This window comes from Symphalangus syndactylus, chromosome 14 (assembly GCF_028878055.3).
Source record: "Symphalangus syndactylus isolate Jambi chromosome 14, NHGRI_mSymSyn1-v2.1_pri, whole genome shotgun sequence".
Lineage (NCBI taxonomy): Eukaryota > Metazoa > Chordata > Mammalia > Primates > Hylobatidae > Symphalangus > Symphalangus syndactylus.
Genome location: NC_072436.2, coordinates 107,865,622 through 107,883,459, shown reverse-complemented (window position 1 = coordinate 107,883,459; position 17,838 = coordinate 107,865,622). Strand labels below are relative to the sequence as shown.

At 47.3% G+C, this 17,838-nt stretch overlaps 1 protein-coding gene across 21 annotated transcripts in view; it reads left to right on the top strand.

Annotated features, from left to right (window-relative positions):
* CLEC16A (C-type lectin domain containing 16A) overlaps window positions 1-17,838 on the top strand; it is a 240,763-nt gene that overhangs the window by 114,114 nt on the left and 108,811 nt on the right. For all 21 annotated transcript variants that reach the window (XR_010115778.1, XM_055242568.2, XM_055242566.2 and 18 more), the window contains one exon: window positions 5,063-5,183. Coding sequence is in view for 20 of the 21 variants with exons in the window: in XM_055242568.2 (XP_055098543.1) it covers window positions 5,063-5,183 (121 nt within the window). In the remaining variant the exon portion in view is untranslated. The remainder of the gene's footprint in view (window positions 1-5,062; window positions 5,184-17,838) is intronic.

Sequence of the window (17,838 nt, the reverse complement as noted above, 5' to 3'; positions counted from 1 at the left end):
GATCCACCCGCCTCGGCCTCCCATAGTGCTGGGATTACAGGCGTGAGCCACCATGCCCAGCCCCCTCTTGCATTTTAAAAACCACATCACTTATTCTTTCTTTCAACATAATTGTTGAACATATTCTAGGTATCAGGCTCTGAGTAAGATGCAAGACTAGAACGGTAAACAAATAATATAAAATAAGACCAAAATAGCAAGGGTGCCACTGAGCCATGCCAGCTGAGAAGGGAAATTCATGTTGAAATGAAGGTCACTGGAGCTGTTGGGGTCCAGTTAGAACATTCGAGCAGAACTGTGGGCTTAGGCTGGACCCACCCCACATGTAGAGGGACCTGAGAGAAGCGGTGAAGAAGGAAAACAGTGGTGTCAGTCAGACCAACCGCTGGTCAAATCCCAACTCCAGCTGTATGACCTTGAGCGAGCCACTCACCCTCCCGGAGCCTCAGGTCCCTCGTGGGTCTTGCCTCTCAACTGTTGCCCAGGGTAGACGAGCGTGGCTGTGAAGTGACAAGCCCAGGGCCTGGCAGACAGTAAGTGCTCAGGAAGCATTGTCTGAACAGAAATGGAGCAGTCTAGTACGTAAGGTCGGAAATAGGGTCTTTCATGATCTAAATCTACCGAAGCTTAATGCCAGAGAAAAGAGAGTTAGGAATAGGATTTTTTGGTGAATATCAAAATCCAAGTTTAAGCCACTAGCCATCTGTATATAGTCATCTTGGAAGCGGTTATGAAACACCCGTATTTGCACGAGGTTTTATTTGTCCCCACATTGTTTCCCTGTTCCTTTGTAAAACCACAAGCAGTTTTTGTGTTTATCACTATTGGCCTTGAGGAAATAGAATATTTTGCTTTATTTTTTCGATGTGTATTATACATTAAAGAAAATACAATAACATCTCATACAATTTCAAAAGTAAAGGGAAAAGAATTTCCCATGATTTCATCACCCTAAACAAACAGTACTTAGATATTTTGTGTGCTCCTCCTATCTTTGTCTGTGAAAAGAGTATACCATGGTCTTGCTTTCATCCCTTCTTTTTCTTTCTTTTCGTCGTAGCACAAGAAGTTTTTCATGTTGTCTTAGTTTAAATAAGTCTGATTTTTTATGGCCTCATAAAGGTTTATCTGGCATTTTCTTGCAAGTAGACATTTTGGTTGCTTCCAGTATTACATTATTTTCAACTAAACTATAATGAGCAGCTTCATGAATACAGTGTTTTTCTTTCTGTTGAATTATTTTTTTAGGATAAGTTCCCAGAAGCGGAATTTCTGGTTCAAAGGATATGAATGTGTTTTTTTCATGACTCTCTGCATATTGCCAAATTGCTTTCCCGATGGGTTGTGCCCACATTAAACTGCTTCGGCACTCTTTTAAGAATGACTGACTTTCACAGCTACATGGCCTCAGTGGGCTTCTAACCTGAGTGACTGTCGCCTAAACTAGGCAGCTTGCACACGCAGCAAGGAATCAGGAGGGTGAAAACCGAGCATTTGTTCCAGGCCAGCTCCTGGGCTCAGCACATCACCGGTGCCATCCCATTGTACCTGCATGGTGGGTGCCCCATTTCCAGAGCACAAGCCTGGGCTTGGGCACTTCATGTGATTACCAAGCCCCAGCTTGAGCCACAGTGTGTCTGACTACAGAGCCACCCACCTTCCCCTGCTCATTGGACTGATTCCCCGGTGGCATTGAGTTTGCCAGAGTTTGCTTCCAGAGTCATTGAAGCAAAGAAACTGGAGAAATGTCTTTATATTTGAGCTTGGTCAGCTGTCATCCTTTTCAAAATCTAACCTGTTCTTCCTGGGTCAGTCCTTCCTGATATTCTATGGAAGAATCTGAAAGAATAATAATTTCTTTTTCCTTTTTAATAATACTTTAAAATTTGCATCTTTATTTAGCAAAGAAAAGCACTCAATAAAACCCTGGGTCCCAAGCCTTAAATCTTTTGGAGGTCAAGGAGCGTTGTTGGAAGAACACAGAGCTTGGAATCTAGTTATTCACTGAGTGACCTTGGGCAGGCTGCCTGTCATTGCTCGGCTTTGGTTTCCCCATCTGTAAAATAGGAACTATGCAGGATCGTTAAAAGCTTAAATGAGACAACACTGTACAGCTGGCATGGTACCCGGCAGGCCTTGGGGAATCAGAGAGTGGTTATTGTTTTGGGGGTGTTGGGGTGAATTTTATGGCTCTTATCCTCATATTTTAGCTTCCTTTTGTGAATTTACAGAGTTGTGGGGTTGCCCAATGTGCCTACCAGGCCCTTATAACCCCCCTACCCCCATGGGAACCCAGGTTTTGCCTCGAGTGGAGCACCCTGCTCTGTGGGAATCGGCCCTCCTCACATTCATGGACATGGCTTCTCGTGTGTCCTTCGTTCTCTTAGGAGTTGGGGCAGGAACCAGGAAAATCATTGAGGGATTTTATTGTACAGTCATCACTCGGTATCCATGGGGAATTGGTTCTAGGACTCCCCCAAGGATACCAAAATCCACAGATGCTCAAGTCCCTTATATAAACGGCATAGTGTTTGCGTATAACCTATGCACATCCTCCTGTAGACTTTAAATCATCTCCAGATTTTTTATAATACCAAGTACAATGTAAATGCCATGTAAATAGTTTGTTATACTGTATTGATTAGGGAATAATAAGGAAAAACGTCTGTACAAGTTGAGTACAGATGCAACCCTTTTTTTTTTTTAAATATTTTTGATCTATAGTTGGTTGAATCCGTAGATATGGAACCCATGGATACACAGAGCCGACTGTATGTGTTTTATATTCTGTTTTATATTTATGATGATGAAATTATTATTATCCATGTGTTGTTTGCAAGGCAAAAGCAGATATTGGCCTATATTGGGAGACAAATTCTGAACTTTTAAAGTATTTATTGGAAGGTTACAGTTTTTCGGAGTGGTGGGCTGCAGAAAGCCACACGTTTCTATTTTCTCACCCACCTGCTCTGGTCTTGCGTGAGTTATTTGCCTTCAGACCCAGAGGAACGGGCATTTGAGCACTGAAATGAGTGTCTCCTTGACTTGGACCTGGGTGATGGGCCTTTTCCTTTCTTCCTCATCCTCGTGGTCATGACTCCTTATTTGAGAGCTCAAGCTGCCAGACGTTTTAAGTGACCACTCACGTCTTGGGCTTTCTGTACTTGGGCTGTCATGGATGTTTAAGTTTCCTGGTGCACTTGGTTAAGTGACACACGTGTCATACGTTCCTGAGTTCACACCCAGCTCAGCCACTTAGCAGATGTGTGAGCTGAAATAGCTCTGCCCCTCTCAGCTCTGTTTCTTCCTCCATAAAATCTTCAAGTTACAATAAGGTGCCCACAGTTCCTGCCACCCCATAGGTGCTTAATAAATAGAAATTCTTTTGAATTTTTTAATGGAACTACACTTTTTCTTCTGATTTTTACAGATGTCTTTATGAAGACTATACTTTTAAAAACTGCTGACAATCAGATACGAATGCTACCACCACCATCATCATCATTGTAACATAAGAGCTGATCTTTCTCCAGTGCTTTATAGTTTACAGAGGACTGCACTACCTTAGCATAGGGCCAGGAGATAGGACTGCTCTTCCAGTTCCAACATTAGGAAATTGTTCTAAGGTCTCCCACTGGTTAGGGCTCAAGGCAGCACTGGGTGTAAGCAGGCTGACCAGCTCCTCATTGCCTGGGGTATGAGGAGGCAGTGTGAGTGCACCTCTTTGCAGACAGTAATTTGGCCCCTTTCTAGTTTTGGGAGGCACACTGCTGTATAGAGGGCACCTCCTGTCACCTAGGTCCAGACTGCAGCCTTCAGAGCCATAAACAAGAAGACCCAAAGGTGCACTGGGATTCGCCTTTGCAGCTCCCTAGTGGTGACAGTGGTTTGTCCCCCCCCCACCCCACTATGCTGGCTGCTTTCCCTCCTGCGTTATCTCAGAACCTCCTAGCAGGCACGTAAGCTATCATGCCCATTTTACAGATGAGGAAAAGAAAGCTCACAGAAGTCAGGGGACTTGCCCAGCCTAGTGGAGCTGGGAATCCGATGTAGACCTCATGTGTCTGACTCTGGAGCTGTCCCCATCGGGCACTGCACCCTCAGTGAGGCCCAGCAGCTGTGCCTCAGGGAGAGAGGCCTGCAGGTGGCCTTTTCTGTGGACTGCCCCTCTGCTTCCTGCTCTGGTTGGTGGGCAAGCCTGTCCTGGGGCTGGAGGTTGCTTTCTGCAAACACTGCTCCAGCTGCTGGGACTCTGCTTTGTTTCTGCTCTCTGAAAGTACCTGGTGGCCACACAGTTCTGACCAGACACCACTTCTATGGGCCAGGAATCCCTGTGCTGGTGGATCCGCCTCTGTCCCTGGTCTGCTGGCTGGGAAAGCCTGAGGGGCATTCAGGGAACCAAGGTCACTGCCCACCTGCCAGGTGTGAGGTCTCTGCCCCGTCAGCAGCACACCCCCTGTCGTAAGACCAAGGGACTGGGAGTTGAAGAGACTCACTCAGGGGTAGGATTTTCCTCAGGTCTCAGGCCCTGCAGCCCACAGGCATTTCATTTCACCCTCTTCTGTCTGCCCCACCCCCATATTCAGTAGGTAGTACCTTGAAATGCTTTTGGAGTGATTGGGTTTTCCAGAGCCCATGCTGGTTTGGTTGGGACAGACTCAGGGTCTAGCCCTTGCTAGAAGCATGGCGTGGGCGGGTCACTTCACCTTCTTAGGTCTCAGCTGCCCGGTCTGTGAAATGGGGCTGTCTGCTGGGCAGGGATATTATGAAGGTCACCTGATACTTGGGGACAAGATCCTGGCAGATGACAGGTGCTCAGTTCAGGTAAAGTAACCCAAACCTGAACCTGTGGATAACTGAAAACAGGCTACTCCCGCTTTGATTTTTTTTTTCTGTCTTGTTATAAAAGCACGTACCAGAATCACAACACCCGAAGAGGTGGGCTTTATTGCGTTTCTTTCTTTTTTAATAGAGAATCATTGTGTCATTTCTTGATGTGGGGCATCTCACTGAAATGACTCTGCAATCTCACTCTTCTCTGCTCTCTGAACTATTGGTCCAGGCCATCCGGGTATTCTTCATGCTGCGTTCCCTGTCACTGCAATTGCGAGGGGAGCCTGAAACACAGTTGCCGCTGACTCGGGAGGAGGACCTGATCAAGACTGATGATGTCCTGGATCTGAGTGAGTTGGCTGCTCTGAGTCACAGCAGGGGGGTGGGGGACATGGGACATGGGACACCACTCTGCTGATTCACACGCCACTGGGAGGGTCAGTGTGCAACCTACATTTTGTACTATCGTTGAGCTGTGAACTTGAGCCAGCAGTGTGCATGTCCCATGCAGGTTTTGAAGAAAAGCCCCCAGGTTCTCTGAGATCAGTTTGAGGGTTCTGCTTTCACAACCAGCTGGTTCTCTAAAAAGTCTCTGCAGAGCAACTGGGGGTTCAAGCAAGGGTGAACAAACTCCAGGGTTCCTGTCCTCCCTATAAACATAGTGGCATCAGTTTGGTTGGTTTTATATATTAAGCATTTTCTATATGATTCCAATGATGAAAGGGTTCTGCTGCTAAAGAAGGAAACTTGTAAAAAGCAAATCACCAGTGTTTAGGTAAGGATGAAGGCTTTGGAGGCTGGAGAACCACGTGCTCAGCCCGTAACCTTGAGCTACTTGTTCCGCCGTGTAATGCCTCTTTGTTCTCATCTGCAGCATGAGGCTGAGCTTTAAAGGAGATGATGGGCATAAAGCCTGACCATGTTCCTGGAACCCCTCTCGTATTTGTATAGCTTTCTCTTTCCTCCATTTGCTACAGGGCACAGGCACACTAATGAGCAGCATGGTTTTCTGTTTCTTAATGGCATTATGGTATATTAGGAGTCTTTGGTTATAAGAGACAGAAAACGCAACTTAGGCCAGCTTAAGGAAAAGAAAGAGAAATTGGCTGATGTCACCAGGAAGTCCAGGAGTATGCTACTTTCAGGCATGGCTGGATCCGGGTGCTCAGACAGTGTCATCAGGAAGCTGCCCTCCTCCGTCTCTCAACTCTGCTTTCCTCTGTTTATCCTCAGGAGGGCTCTCACTGGGTAGTGGCAAGATGGCCTTCAGCAGCCCCAAGATTTGTTGAGCCAGCTACACAGCCTTGATGGAAAGGGAGCCTCTCTTTGCCTTTAATTCTCTAAAGTCTGGGGTAGAGGTGTTATTGGCCTAGCTTGGGCCACATGACCATCCCTGAACCAGCCAGTGGTCAGAGGAATGTGACTCACTGATTGTCTAAGCTGGGGTCGCATGCCCAGCCCTGGAGCTGGGAGGGAGGACCGGTTCCTTTTGAACCCCATCACCTGAGAGAGGGAAGAGGCGGCCCTCAAAGGAAAATCACCAAAGAAGGGATGGTGGCTGGGTGGGCAGAAACAGCACAGGGCCACTCTCTGTAGCACTGTTGTTGCTGTTTTAAATCAGCTTTATTGAGATGTAATTTACATACAAAAAAATTCCCCAAGCATTAGTGTATAATTCAATGAGTTTTGACAAAACTATAGAGTTGTGATCTAGACCCTGCTTTATATTCCCTTGAACAAATAACTAGACCCCCATAGTCTCCGTTTCCTCTCCTATAAAACAAGATGGTCTTTCTTAAAGTACAGAGTTGTTTTCAGGATTGAATGAAATAGAATATGAAATATCACGTGACCAAGCATAGTGCCTACCGTGTAACTGTACTCAGCAAACTGTAGTCAGTATTACAGGAGGTCATGCGTGTAAAGAGCATAGCGTGCCGCCTGACACGTAGAGGTTCTCAGTGAATGAGTATTGTGTGTTACCTGGTTGTCTAGTTTCTTTTTCTGGTCTTCTTGTTTATGTTTTATCTTTCCCTTTCTTGGAAGAATAAAGCAGCTGTGACGCCTCTCTGCCTGCTGCCCAATTCTTTTGGCCCTTTTGCCCTTGAGAAATCGCCACAGGAATTTCTCTAAGGGTTTAAATTGATCAAGTTGGTTGCAAAGAATCATAAACCAGTCTTTCTCTGATTTGATTCAAGGAGAGAAAGAGCTTGCTTTGGGTGGGGGGCGGCGGGGAGGGCAGTGAGGAGGGGGCACTTCATCAGGGCAGCAAGAATGTTTGCGTCCGTGAAATGGAATTAAATTTTATGCTAGGAATTCACATTCCTTCCCTCCTCCCGCTAGGAATGGCCTGCTGGAATAAAGGTTAAAAGTTTTTCACTTACCAATTTTAATTGATGAGATTGCTAGTTGAGATCACTTAACTGAGCCTTTTTGGGTAGTTGGCCATTAAGAAAGTAATGGCTGTTTGTCTTTGCCCAGCCTGATTGCAAATTATGTCTTTTGCTAAGGAGGGCGACATTCAGAAAATACTAGGAATTACGGAAGCACGTGGTACTAGGATAAGATATGCCTGTGTTGTTGGTTTGTTTTTTTTCTTTGCTTTCCTTTTTTTTTTTTTTTTTTTTGAGCTAGGGATTGTAAATGCTGGAGCTTCTCCTCACCTTCCATTGCGGGGGAAAATCACCCTACTGTGCAATCTGACCAAATGCCTTCTGTGTATACAAAATACAAGGTGAAGGACAGGTGAAGCCATTCTTGCTCGCTGCATGACTGGAAGCTGGACATGTTTTTGTCTCCCTGATGAATTTGAGAAAGCTGACTCGGGGAGAAACGTTAGGGACTGCTCACCGTTTGCCTGACTCGATGTGGTCTGGTAGGCTTAAAGGAGTGCTGTCTCCACACAGCAGGAAGAGGTGGCGTAACGTGTATTCACTGCCCTTGTCATACTTCAGTAAGAAACAGCAGCATAAAGGATATTCCCCAGAAGCCACCCCAAGTGCTTGCTGACCAGCAGCAGGTCTCTCGGCCGGGTGTGACAGCCGAGCTCCGGCATAAAAGGTGGCTTCTCATGGGGAGCATCAACGACGTGGTCACCACTCAGGAAAGAGGCAAACTGGTCATGCTTAAAGTGAAGCGTGTTTTGTTTTTCACTAGAGAGGAGAGTGGCAGAGGGCAGAGGTCAGGAACTGGCAGCCACGTGTGCCACATCTGCTGGAGTGATGGGGGGCTGGGGTGGGAAGGAAGAGAGAGAGGAAGGGAGGGAGGGAAGTGGAAGGAAGTTGAAGGGAAGGAGGGATTGGAGGAAGAAAGGGGAAGGGAGAGAAGGGAAGAGGGGAAGAACTAGATAAAACAGTTGATTTCTAGAGAAAATAGCATCATGAATCTCCATATACCCAGCCCTCAGCTTCAAGAGTTTTTACCATTTAGCTAAGTTTTATTTTATCTGCCCTTCCATCTGTCTATTTAAAATATACCACCCACCCACACAGTGTATTAAAGCAAATGGAAGACGTCATATTATTACATATAGAAATACCTCTCTCTAACAGAGAAGGACTTTGTATTGTTGCTTTTAATGGAATTCATTGCCACCATTTGCAAACCGAGTGCCTCCCCAGCCCCAGCTGCTGCTTTGGGCTGGAGGCCAGGGTGTAGGGGCCTATAGACAGGGCCTGTGCTCACCCTTGTGCTGCCACCCGCGTCTTGTTGACATTTGATTTTGCAGCCACTGGCATCATTGGAGTAATCATCTTTGTAATCTTCCCCAGAGTCTTCATGCCTGTGAGGTTCAGTAGCCTTACCTTTGAAATGGTTCTAGAGCTGGATGTGGTGACACACACCTGTAATCTCAGCACTTTGGGAGGCTGAAGTGGGAAGATCACTTGAGCTCAGGAGTTCAAGACCAGCCTGAGCAAATAGTGAGACCTTGTCTCTACTAAAATCCAAAAAAATAGCTGGTCATGGTGGCAGATACCTGTAGTCTCAGATACTTGAGGGGCTGAGATGGGAGGATCTCTTGAACCTGGGAAGTCAAGGCTGCAGTGAACCCTGATCATGCCACTGCACTCCAGCCTGGGGGACAGAGTGAGACTCTCTTTCAAAAAAATAAAAACAAAACCAAAACATGGTTCTAAAAGACTTTCCAAGGAGCTCAAATGAGAGCACATGTAAAGCTCACAGCACCATGCTTGGCACTTAGTAGGTGCCCAGTGAGTGGGAGCTGGCTGCTTCCCTGCTGCAGCTGCTGAACACGCAAGCTGAAACTCATCCTGCTGGGCTCCACCGGGTTGGCATTTTCTGCTTAAGCAACACTCTGAGAACAATATCCTGAGACATTCAGGTCATCCCTCAGATGATGGCACTGTTTTGAGGGGTAAGAAAGATATAGCTCTGGCTGCTTTGGCCAGAGGAAGGGAGCTGTATCCCGTCTAGGCTGTGAGACTCACTCAGTCCAGTGTGCCTCCTGACCAAGGACAAGCAGGCTTTGAGGAGAAACCACAGATTCCTTGGGATTGACCTCAGAGCCTCCTGAAAGGGTTCTTGCCTGTTTCCACATAAATGAGCAACCACAATAGGGGAGAAATCTGTCCATTATCCATACACCCCAAAGAGACACCTGGCAACCAGGCGTGTTCAGTGTCCAGTTTCCTTGCAGCGTATTCATGTGGGCACCTAACATTCACATAGTTGCAGCCATAGCCTGTGCTACATGTATCTAACTTGTATTGATTTCTGAAATCCATTCGTGAAGCCCATTCAATGAAGACCCATTCATGCATTCAGCTATTTATTGAGCACCTACTGTATGCCAGGCACAGTGCTAGGAGCTGAGATGTGAGAGTGAGCAAAAGCCAGACTTTGCTTCTGTTCTTGAGGTGTTTCCAGTTGTGGAGGGAGCGACCACTAACAGGTAAGTTAAGTAAATGCATGATCACAGACTGATTGGGGTGGCTCTGTAGAGGTGACGAGCAGGGTCCATGCTAGAGAATAGCCAGGAAGAAAATCCTCATGGGCTGGTTAGGGAAGGCCTCTCTGAAGAGGTGCTGTGCCAGGAGGGACCAGAAGCTTCTACGAGAAAGCACAGAAATGAGGACTGCCTTTTAAGGATGGCAGAGGTGAGGCTGAGGTGGGAGAGAGGGTGCTGTGTTCCAGGGTCCTCACAGAAACTGGGGTGGCTGGCACACAAGTAGCAAGAGCGGGTCAGTGGCTGGGAAGAGCCAGATCTCAACTCCAGGGTTTTCTCACAGGGACATCTGTCCCAAATGGACACTTCGAGAGCTGGCACTGCCTGGTCAGATGATCCCAGAAGGGGCCTTCGAGCTGCACTGGGGGCTAGAAAGGCCTGCAGCAGGGCGGCGAGGAGCATGGACTCGCGGGCCAGACTGCCTGGATGGAAGTCCCAGCTGTGCTGCTTTCTGCTTGCCAGCTGTATTACCTTAAGGGAACTGAGTCTCCCGGCACTTCAGTTTCCACAGCTGTGAAATAGGACTTGCTGGGAGGAGTAGATGAGCATTATCTGTGCTGTGCCTAGAACAGTGCCTGACAGAATTGCAGAGAGGCCATTTAGGAGGCTGTGGCAGGGGCCAGGGGTCAGTGCTAGTGGGCAAAGAGGGACGGGACAGTCTGGGTACAGCATTTTGTGACAGTTTGCAGTGGCAATGCCAGAGAGCTCGATTAACTCTGGGGTTCTGAGCTTGGGGCAGTCCAGGTGGCAGGGGCTGGGAGGATGGTGATTCTGTCATCAGCAGGGCTGATCCTGGAGGAGGAGCTGGTTCCAAGCAGAAGGTGCTGAAGTTGGTTGGGCGGCCAGGTGAGAAGTGCCATGAGGGAGCTCGGCCAGGATATCCGGGGGGTGGGGGAGCAGTCCGGCAGCCTCCTCGCTACTTCATAGATTCAGAGCTCTTGTGTTTAGTAGCCTGCATGATATTCTGTTGTCTGAGGCTTCTGACGTAACCATTGTGCAATTTTGGGTCGTTTTTACTCTTGCCTGGCATAACCTAGCTGGATGTTCCTCAAAAGATCCTCGCGACAGTGTGTTAGATCATGTGGTGTGTAAGGGAAGTCCTGAAACCTGCAGAGAAATGTCTGTACTAAGCAGACCTCTGTACACTGGGTCTGAGCGCTCTCCCAGGCTTGGACATACTTCCCAGGGTCTGGGGGCCTGGAAAATACTCATCAAGTACAGAACAGTAGGTCTCAGCCCTTAGGATTTCATAGCCCAGAAAAGCATTAAAACAAAAATAAAACAAAGCTTTTGGGGACGGATCGCCAACTTTTGTTTGTTTACCAAGTAGTCATTTTTAAAAAAAGCATTTATGAACAATCATTCCATAAAAAAAAGATATTGTTAATACCTTTAATATTGTTAATATTGAGTGGGTAGCACATCATTTCAGAACGAGGGCAGTCTTTCCAAGAAACAGTAGCGGCAACTGTATACCCACATACTGTGCTTTAATGGGGAGTGTGTTTGTTGTTGTGTTTTGTTTTTTTATTTTTTTTTTATTTTTTTTTTTAAAAAACAAGTGCAGACCAATTACTCTAGCAAAAGCCAGTGTCTCTGTCTTTCCAAGCTTATGGGGAAGGCAAACCCCAATCACGGCAGCACAGATCAAAGTCAGATGGCCACCGTGTTTCCTATTCTAAGAGCAGGTGACGGGGTTAACCTGGCTGGAGGTCAGGGAGGCTTCTGAGGGAGGGGCCCATTTGAGGGCTGCAGGGGCGGGTATGGGTGCTGAGAAGTGGCGCAAAAGAAGCAAAGGCCCTGGGGCCGATGGGGATTTGGGGAAGGTGAGAGATGGCAGTGTGGCCACAGAGTCGGGGAGTGGGAGGGTGAAGGTGGTTGGCAAGATGAGGCTGGGTAGGAAGCCATGCAGGCCCTGTGGGCATATCAAGTGTTCAGGGTTCTATCTTAAAAACAGTGAGAAAAGTTTTTACCTGGCTGATATGATCAGATTTGTATCTCAAAAGGCCCTCTCTGGCCTCAGTGGAAGAGATTTATGGGTCAGGGCAGCATTACAGCAGGGAGCCCCATGGGGAGGCCAGGCCTGCGAGGCATGAACTAAGAGGTGGTGTCCACAAGCTGGCATCCCCACCGGGCTCGCACACTCTGGTTTGCCCCAGAGACTTGTCTTGAGTGCTGCTGTGTCCACTCTGTGGCCTAGGTACAGGGGCTTTTATTGCACAGAGGTCCATCCAGTTGGATCCGGCTTGTTCTCCAAACCGTCGTACCTTTGAAGCTAATTATTAACAACAACCCAACTATTTGGGTTGTATTCACCTCCTGGCAAGGCAGGCTGCTGTGGACCTTCCCTTTGCTCTCCTTCTGGCTGTTTCCAGGTCAGGACTTGCCTGTTTAAAAGTCAGGCTGCGGTTATGGAGGAAGCCTTGGGTCCCAGACAAATGCAGACTGAATCTCAGCCGTGCTTCTTCCTAGCCATGTGGCCTTGGACAAATGTATTCCCCTCTCTGTGCTTTAGTTCCCTCATTGATCAAATGAGAACAGCGATGCCCATCTTTGCACGGTTATTGTAAGGCAGAACAATAAGGTGGATATAGAGGTTGCAAACAGCTGGTCCTCAGGCAGGTGGGCCCACAGATGTAGCTTCATGGCCAGTAAAGCATTTGCAAGCAAATTTTATGTTGCTAACGTTTTAAAATCAGGATATTTTATCGTAAAAACCTAGCTGTTACCTTGAATATGAGACAGTGACAGTCTGTCCACGTAGAGCCTGTATCCCCACAGGCAGCAGTCAGTTGCTCTTCTTCATGGGAGTGAACCCTTCTCCCAGCTGCCAGAGTCTCTGCTGAACTCCAGACCTGTGTACTCAGCTACCTGCCCAACATTTCTTGGTTACCACAAACACAAGATGTGAGCTTTCCCACAAAACCTGTCTCCCTGCAGGCTTCCAGACTCAGTTGATGGCAGTTCCATGCTGGTGGGAAAAACCACAGGGTCATCCCTGACTCCCCTCTTTCTCTCAAGCTCAACTTCCAGTTGGTCAGCAGACCTATTCAGCCTGTCCCGCAAAATACAGTCAGCCCTGTGTGTCCTCAGGTTCTGCATCTGAAGATTCAACCAACCACAGATAGAAAACATTTCTATTTTTATTTAATTTTTAAAATTTATTTATTTTTTGAGACGAGGTCTCTCTCTTTCATCTAGGCTGGAGTGCAGAGGCACAATCTTGGCTCGCTGCGAGCTCCACCTCGCAGATTCAAGCGATTCTCATGCCTCAGCCTCCCAAGTAGCTGGGATTACAGGTGCATGCCACCACACCCGGCTAATTTTTTTTTTTTTTTTTTTGTATTTTTAGTAGACATGGGGTTACACCATGTTGGCCGTGCTGGTCTCAAACTCCTGGCCTCAAGCAGTCCGCCTGCCTTGGTATCCCAAAGTGCTGGGATTACAGGCATGAGCCATTGTGCCTGGCCGTTTATTTTGAGACAGGGTTTCACTCTTTTGCGCAGGATGGAGTACAGTGGTGTAATCACGGCTCACTGCAGCCCCAGTTTCCCAGGCTAGGATGATTCTCCCACGTCAGCTTCCCAAGTAACTGGGACTACAGGCATGCACCACCACACCTGGCTGAGTTTTTGTATTTTTTGTAGAGACAGGGTTTCGCTATGTTGCGCAGGTTGGTCTCAAACTCCTGGGCTCAAGCAATCCATCCACCTTGGCCTCCCAAAGTATTGGGATTATAGGCCTGAGCCACTGTGTCTGGCTTATTATTATTACTATTTTTTTTTTATGCAAGGTCTCGCTCTGTCATCCAGGCTGGAGTACAGTGGTGCAATCATAGCTCATTGCCGCCTCCAACTCCCAGGCTCAAGCAATCCTACTCCCTCAGCCTCCTGAGTAACTGAGATCACAGGTTCGTGCCACCATGTCCAGCTGATTTTTTTTTTTAATCTTTTGTAGAGACAGGGTCTCACTGTGTTGCCCAGGCTGGTCTCAAATTCCTGAGCTTAAGCTATCCTCCCACCTCAGCCTCCCAAAGTGCCAGGATTATAGGCATGAGCCACCATACCCAGACTGAAAATATTTTTAAAAAACAACAACAAAAAAATACAACCATGCAAAATGAACAGATTTTAAAAACAGTACAGCATGACAACTATTTACATAGCCATCTCATCGTTGAGTTATTATAAGTAATCTAGAGATGGTTTAAAGTGTGTGGTGGGATGTGCATAGGTTATATGCAAATATGACACCATTTTATATCAAGGACTTGAGCATCTGTGGATTCTGGTGTCCTCTGAGGGGTTCTGGAACCAGTCCCCATGGATATGGAGGGACGACTGTATTGTCAGGATGTTACCGCTTCTCCCAGCACCTTGTTTGAACTGCCACCATTTTTTTTTTGAGACAGAGTCTCACCCTGTCGCCCAGGCTGGAATGCAGTGGCGCAATCTCCATTCACCGCAAACTCCGCCTCCCGGATTCACACCATTCTCCTGCCTCAGCCTCCCCAGTAGCTGGGACTATAGGCATGTGCCACTACGCCCAGCTAATTTTTTTGTATTTTTAGTAGAGATGGGGTTTCACCGTGTAGCCAGAATGGTCACGATCTCCTGACCTCATGATCCGCCCGCCTCAGCCTCCCAAAGTGCTGGGCTTACAGGCTTGAGCCACTGCACCCGGCCTTTTTTTTTTTTTTTTTTTTTAAGCTAGAGATGGGAGCTCACTATGTTGCCCAGGCTGGTCTCAAACCCCTGTGCTCGAGCATTCCTCTCATCTTGGCCTCCCAAGGTGCTGGGATTACATTCAAGAACCATTGCACCCACCTGTGTCATTATCTTTTACCTGAATTATTGCATAGTCTGTTGCCCAGTCACTTGCTTCTGCTTTGTCCCCTAGAGTTTATTCTCAGCGGCATGAACTGTCTTCCTTTTAAACTAGAAGCCAGATCATGTTCTTCATTTGTTCAAAGTGGGCTCCCATCCCAGTCTGAATAAAAAACAGAGACCTTTACCCCTGAGGCTTATCATCTGACACCACCTCCCTGTCTCTGCTTCCTTGCTCTTCCTCAGACACACCTGGCATGTACCCACCTCAGAGTCTTTGCTCTGACTGTGCCTTCTTACCAAACCCAACCTGCAAACCACTTGTTCCCTAGAAGAAGTACACTGGAGGGCACCACGAGGCCCATGAAAGCTCACACACGAATACCATACCCCAAATTCTTGTTCCATGTTTGAAATCCTGACCACATCGCCCTGTTTGTTTATTCTTCATTTGCGGATGAATGTGAATATCATAAAGATTCTGCAGGATCCAACTTCCTAGCATTGTGTGTGCTTCGCCCCAGCTTCTTTGCAGACAAGAGCTTTTAGGCAGAGTGGAAGTCCCTGGCTATTTTCATCGGATTGCCTGGAGATTCGTTTCCAGCAAAAGTATTATGAAGCTCCCCAAGCAAGTATGTGGTTTGACTCTCAGTCCGTGAAAATATGAGTTCATTGATTTCTTTCTCTTGTAAAACCAGTGCTAGTTTTGTGGTCCTGTCTGTCAGTTCTGGAAAATTCTCTATTCTGGCTTATTTTGCTGATGGCCCAGGCATTGTCATGGGCCTCTCATCCTAGTGAAAATGAGCGGCATAAATGAGAAAGACAGTGAAAAACAAATCCAGAATGCAGAACATTCTAGAAGACAGCCGACCTGAGTTTTTCAAGAATGTAAATGTTGTGGAAGACCAAAAAAGAGGGGGAGGAAGGTAGAGGGGTACTGTTTCTAGATAATTGAAACAAAGTGACATGACATTTGTCAGCCTGGATTGATCTTGGATTGAGGGGGAAAGGTAGCCTTAAAGGACATTTTTCTGCAAACTGAAGACATTTGCATATGGATTGTGATTGAGTAATATAATTGAGGTCAATATTACGTTTCTTTCTTTTTTTTTTTTAAGAGACGGGATCTTGCTCTGTTACCCAGGCTGGAGTTCAGTATTGCAACCTGAAACTCCTGGGCTCAAGTGATCATCCCACCTCAGCCTGTTGAGTAGCTGGGACTATAGATGTGCACCACCACACCTGGCTGAATTTTTTTGTTGTTTTTAAGATGAGGTTTCACTGTGTTGCCCAGGCTGGTCTTGAACTCCTGGGCTCAAGCAGTCCTAGTTCAGCCTCCTGAGTAGCTGGGACTACAGGCAGAACCCCTGGCCTGGCTAATACTACATTTCTTGAGTGTGATAATGCCATTCTGGTTCTGTGGGAGTATGTTCTTGTTCTTAGGAGGTATGGGCTGAAGTGTGTATGGGGTAAAGTCTGATGCCTATAATGTTGGACTGATGCAGAAGATAAAACTGTGTGTGTGTGTGCAGGTATAATGAGAGAGCAGACAAATGCAGCCCACTGTCAACAAGTGATGAATCAAGGTGAAGGGTACATGTTTGTTACACTGTTGTTTCTTTTTGAGATAGGATCTCGTTCTGTGCCCCAGGCTAGAGTGCAGTGGCAGTCTTGGCTCACTGCAGCCTCGAACTCCTGGCCTCAAGCGATCCTCCCACCTCAGCCTGTAGTATCTAGGACTACAGGCATGTGCCAACATGCCTGCCTATTTTTTTATTTTTTGTGGAGATGGGGTCTCACTATGTTGCCCAGGCCGGTCTCCAACTCCTGGCCTCAAGTGATCCTCCTGCCTCGGCTTCCCAATGTGCTGGGATTACAGGTGTGAACTACCACAGCTGGCCTATTCTATTCTTTAAACTTTTATGAGAGTTCAAAAATCTTCAAAATAAAAAGGAAGGGACAAGAGAGAGAGAGATAATCCAGTCCTTGAAAATCCAACATTTAATAGATGGGGAGTATAATGTTTAGGAACTGGAGCCCCAGATTTAGAAAAGCCTGGGTTTTAATTCCTGCTGTGTGACCTTGGACAAATTAGTTAACGTCTCTGAGCCTTTCTTCCTCCTCTGTAAAGTGGGTCTAATAATGCCTACCTCAGGACTATTCTGTAGATTAAAAGAGAAAGGTCCTTCAGAAATACTCAGCATCACACTAAGTGTACACAGGTGTTTGTAATAGAAACAGTCATTACAATTCTTCCTCTTGACTGCATATTGGGCACTGAAATATGTCTGTTCTCTTTGGAGGGTTCTTTGTAGGAATCCTAACAAAGCACAGCCTCGTGACTGCTTCTGTCCAGGGGACACATTGAAAAGCAGAGGAGGTTACACAGGCTTGTTAACTAGATGATAAGGTTCTTGGAAAGATGACTTTCAGGAAAGTGGGTGCCGTCTGATTGAAGAGCTGAAACCACAGGATGGGGTGGGGACTTGAATCAGACCCAGATGGCTCCTTGGGGGCAATTTAGTTCAAGCATCCAGGCATGGGGCCCTGGAGAAGCGGTTTGCTTAGTGCTGACTCTGAAGTGGACTAATGTTAACATGAAACCGGAGAGGCAAGTATGTACATGGCACTCAAAGAGTTGGATTGCAAGGCGAGTGTGGTTTTGTGGCACTTTGGCCTGTTCTCTGCCCCCACCCCCGGGGCCCCTTGTTTTGTCTTTAAAGGAAGCACAGTCCTCAGTCCTCATGGGGATTGCTCCACAGGTAGACATTTAATGGAGCAGCTGCTCATCACCCGACCTGCTGACTTGGAATCACTCCCGACCCTCCTCCAACCTCACGATCGGGGGATCATCAGCTCCCTGGACTCCACAGCTCTGCCCCATCCCTATTCTGGCCTCTCCACACCTCTCCCCTGCCCAGTATCTCCCCCATTCTACCCCAGCCCATGGCCTTGTCCCACGCTGCTTCATCCACCCTGATGCCCAGTATGTAAAAGGCACCTAACCCACCATCATGTCCCTGCTTGTAAACTCAGATCCCCGCAGTACAGTGGTGCAAGCTACCCATGACACTCCTCTTCTGCCGTATGTCTTGCTGCATCTGCCCGCGTGGTGCCCAGGCTGCTCACAGGCTCCTGGACACAGCCTGCCTGCCCTAGTCGCCCCTGCCTAGATGGCCTTCCCAGCCTCCTTCCTCCTGCTCCACATGCCTT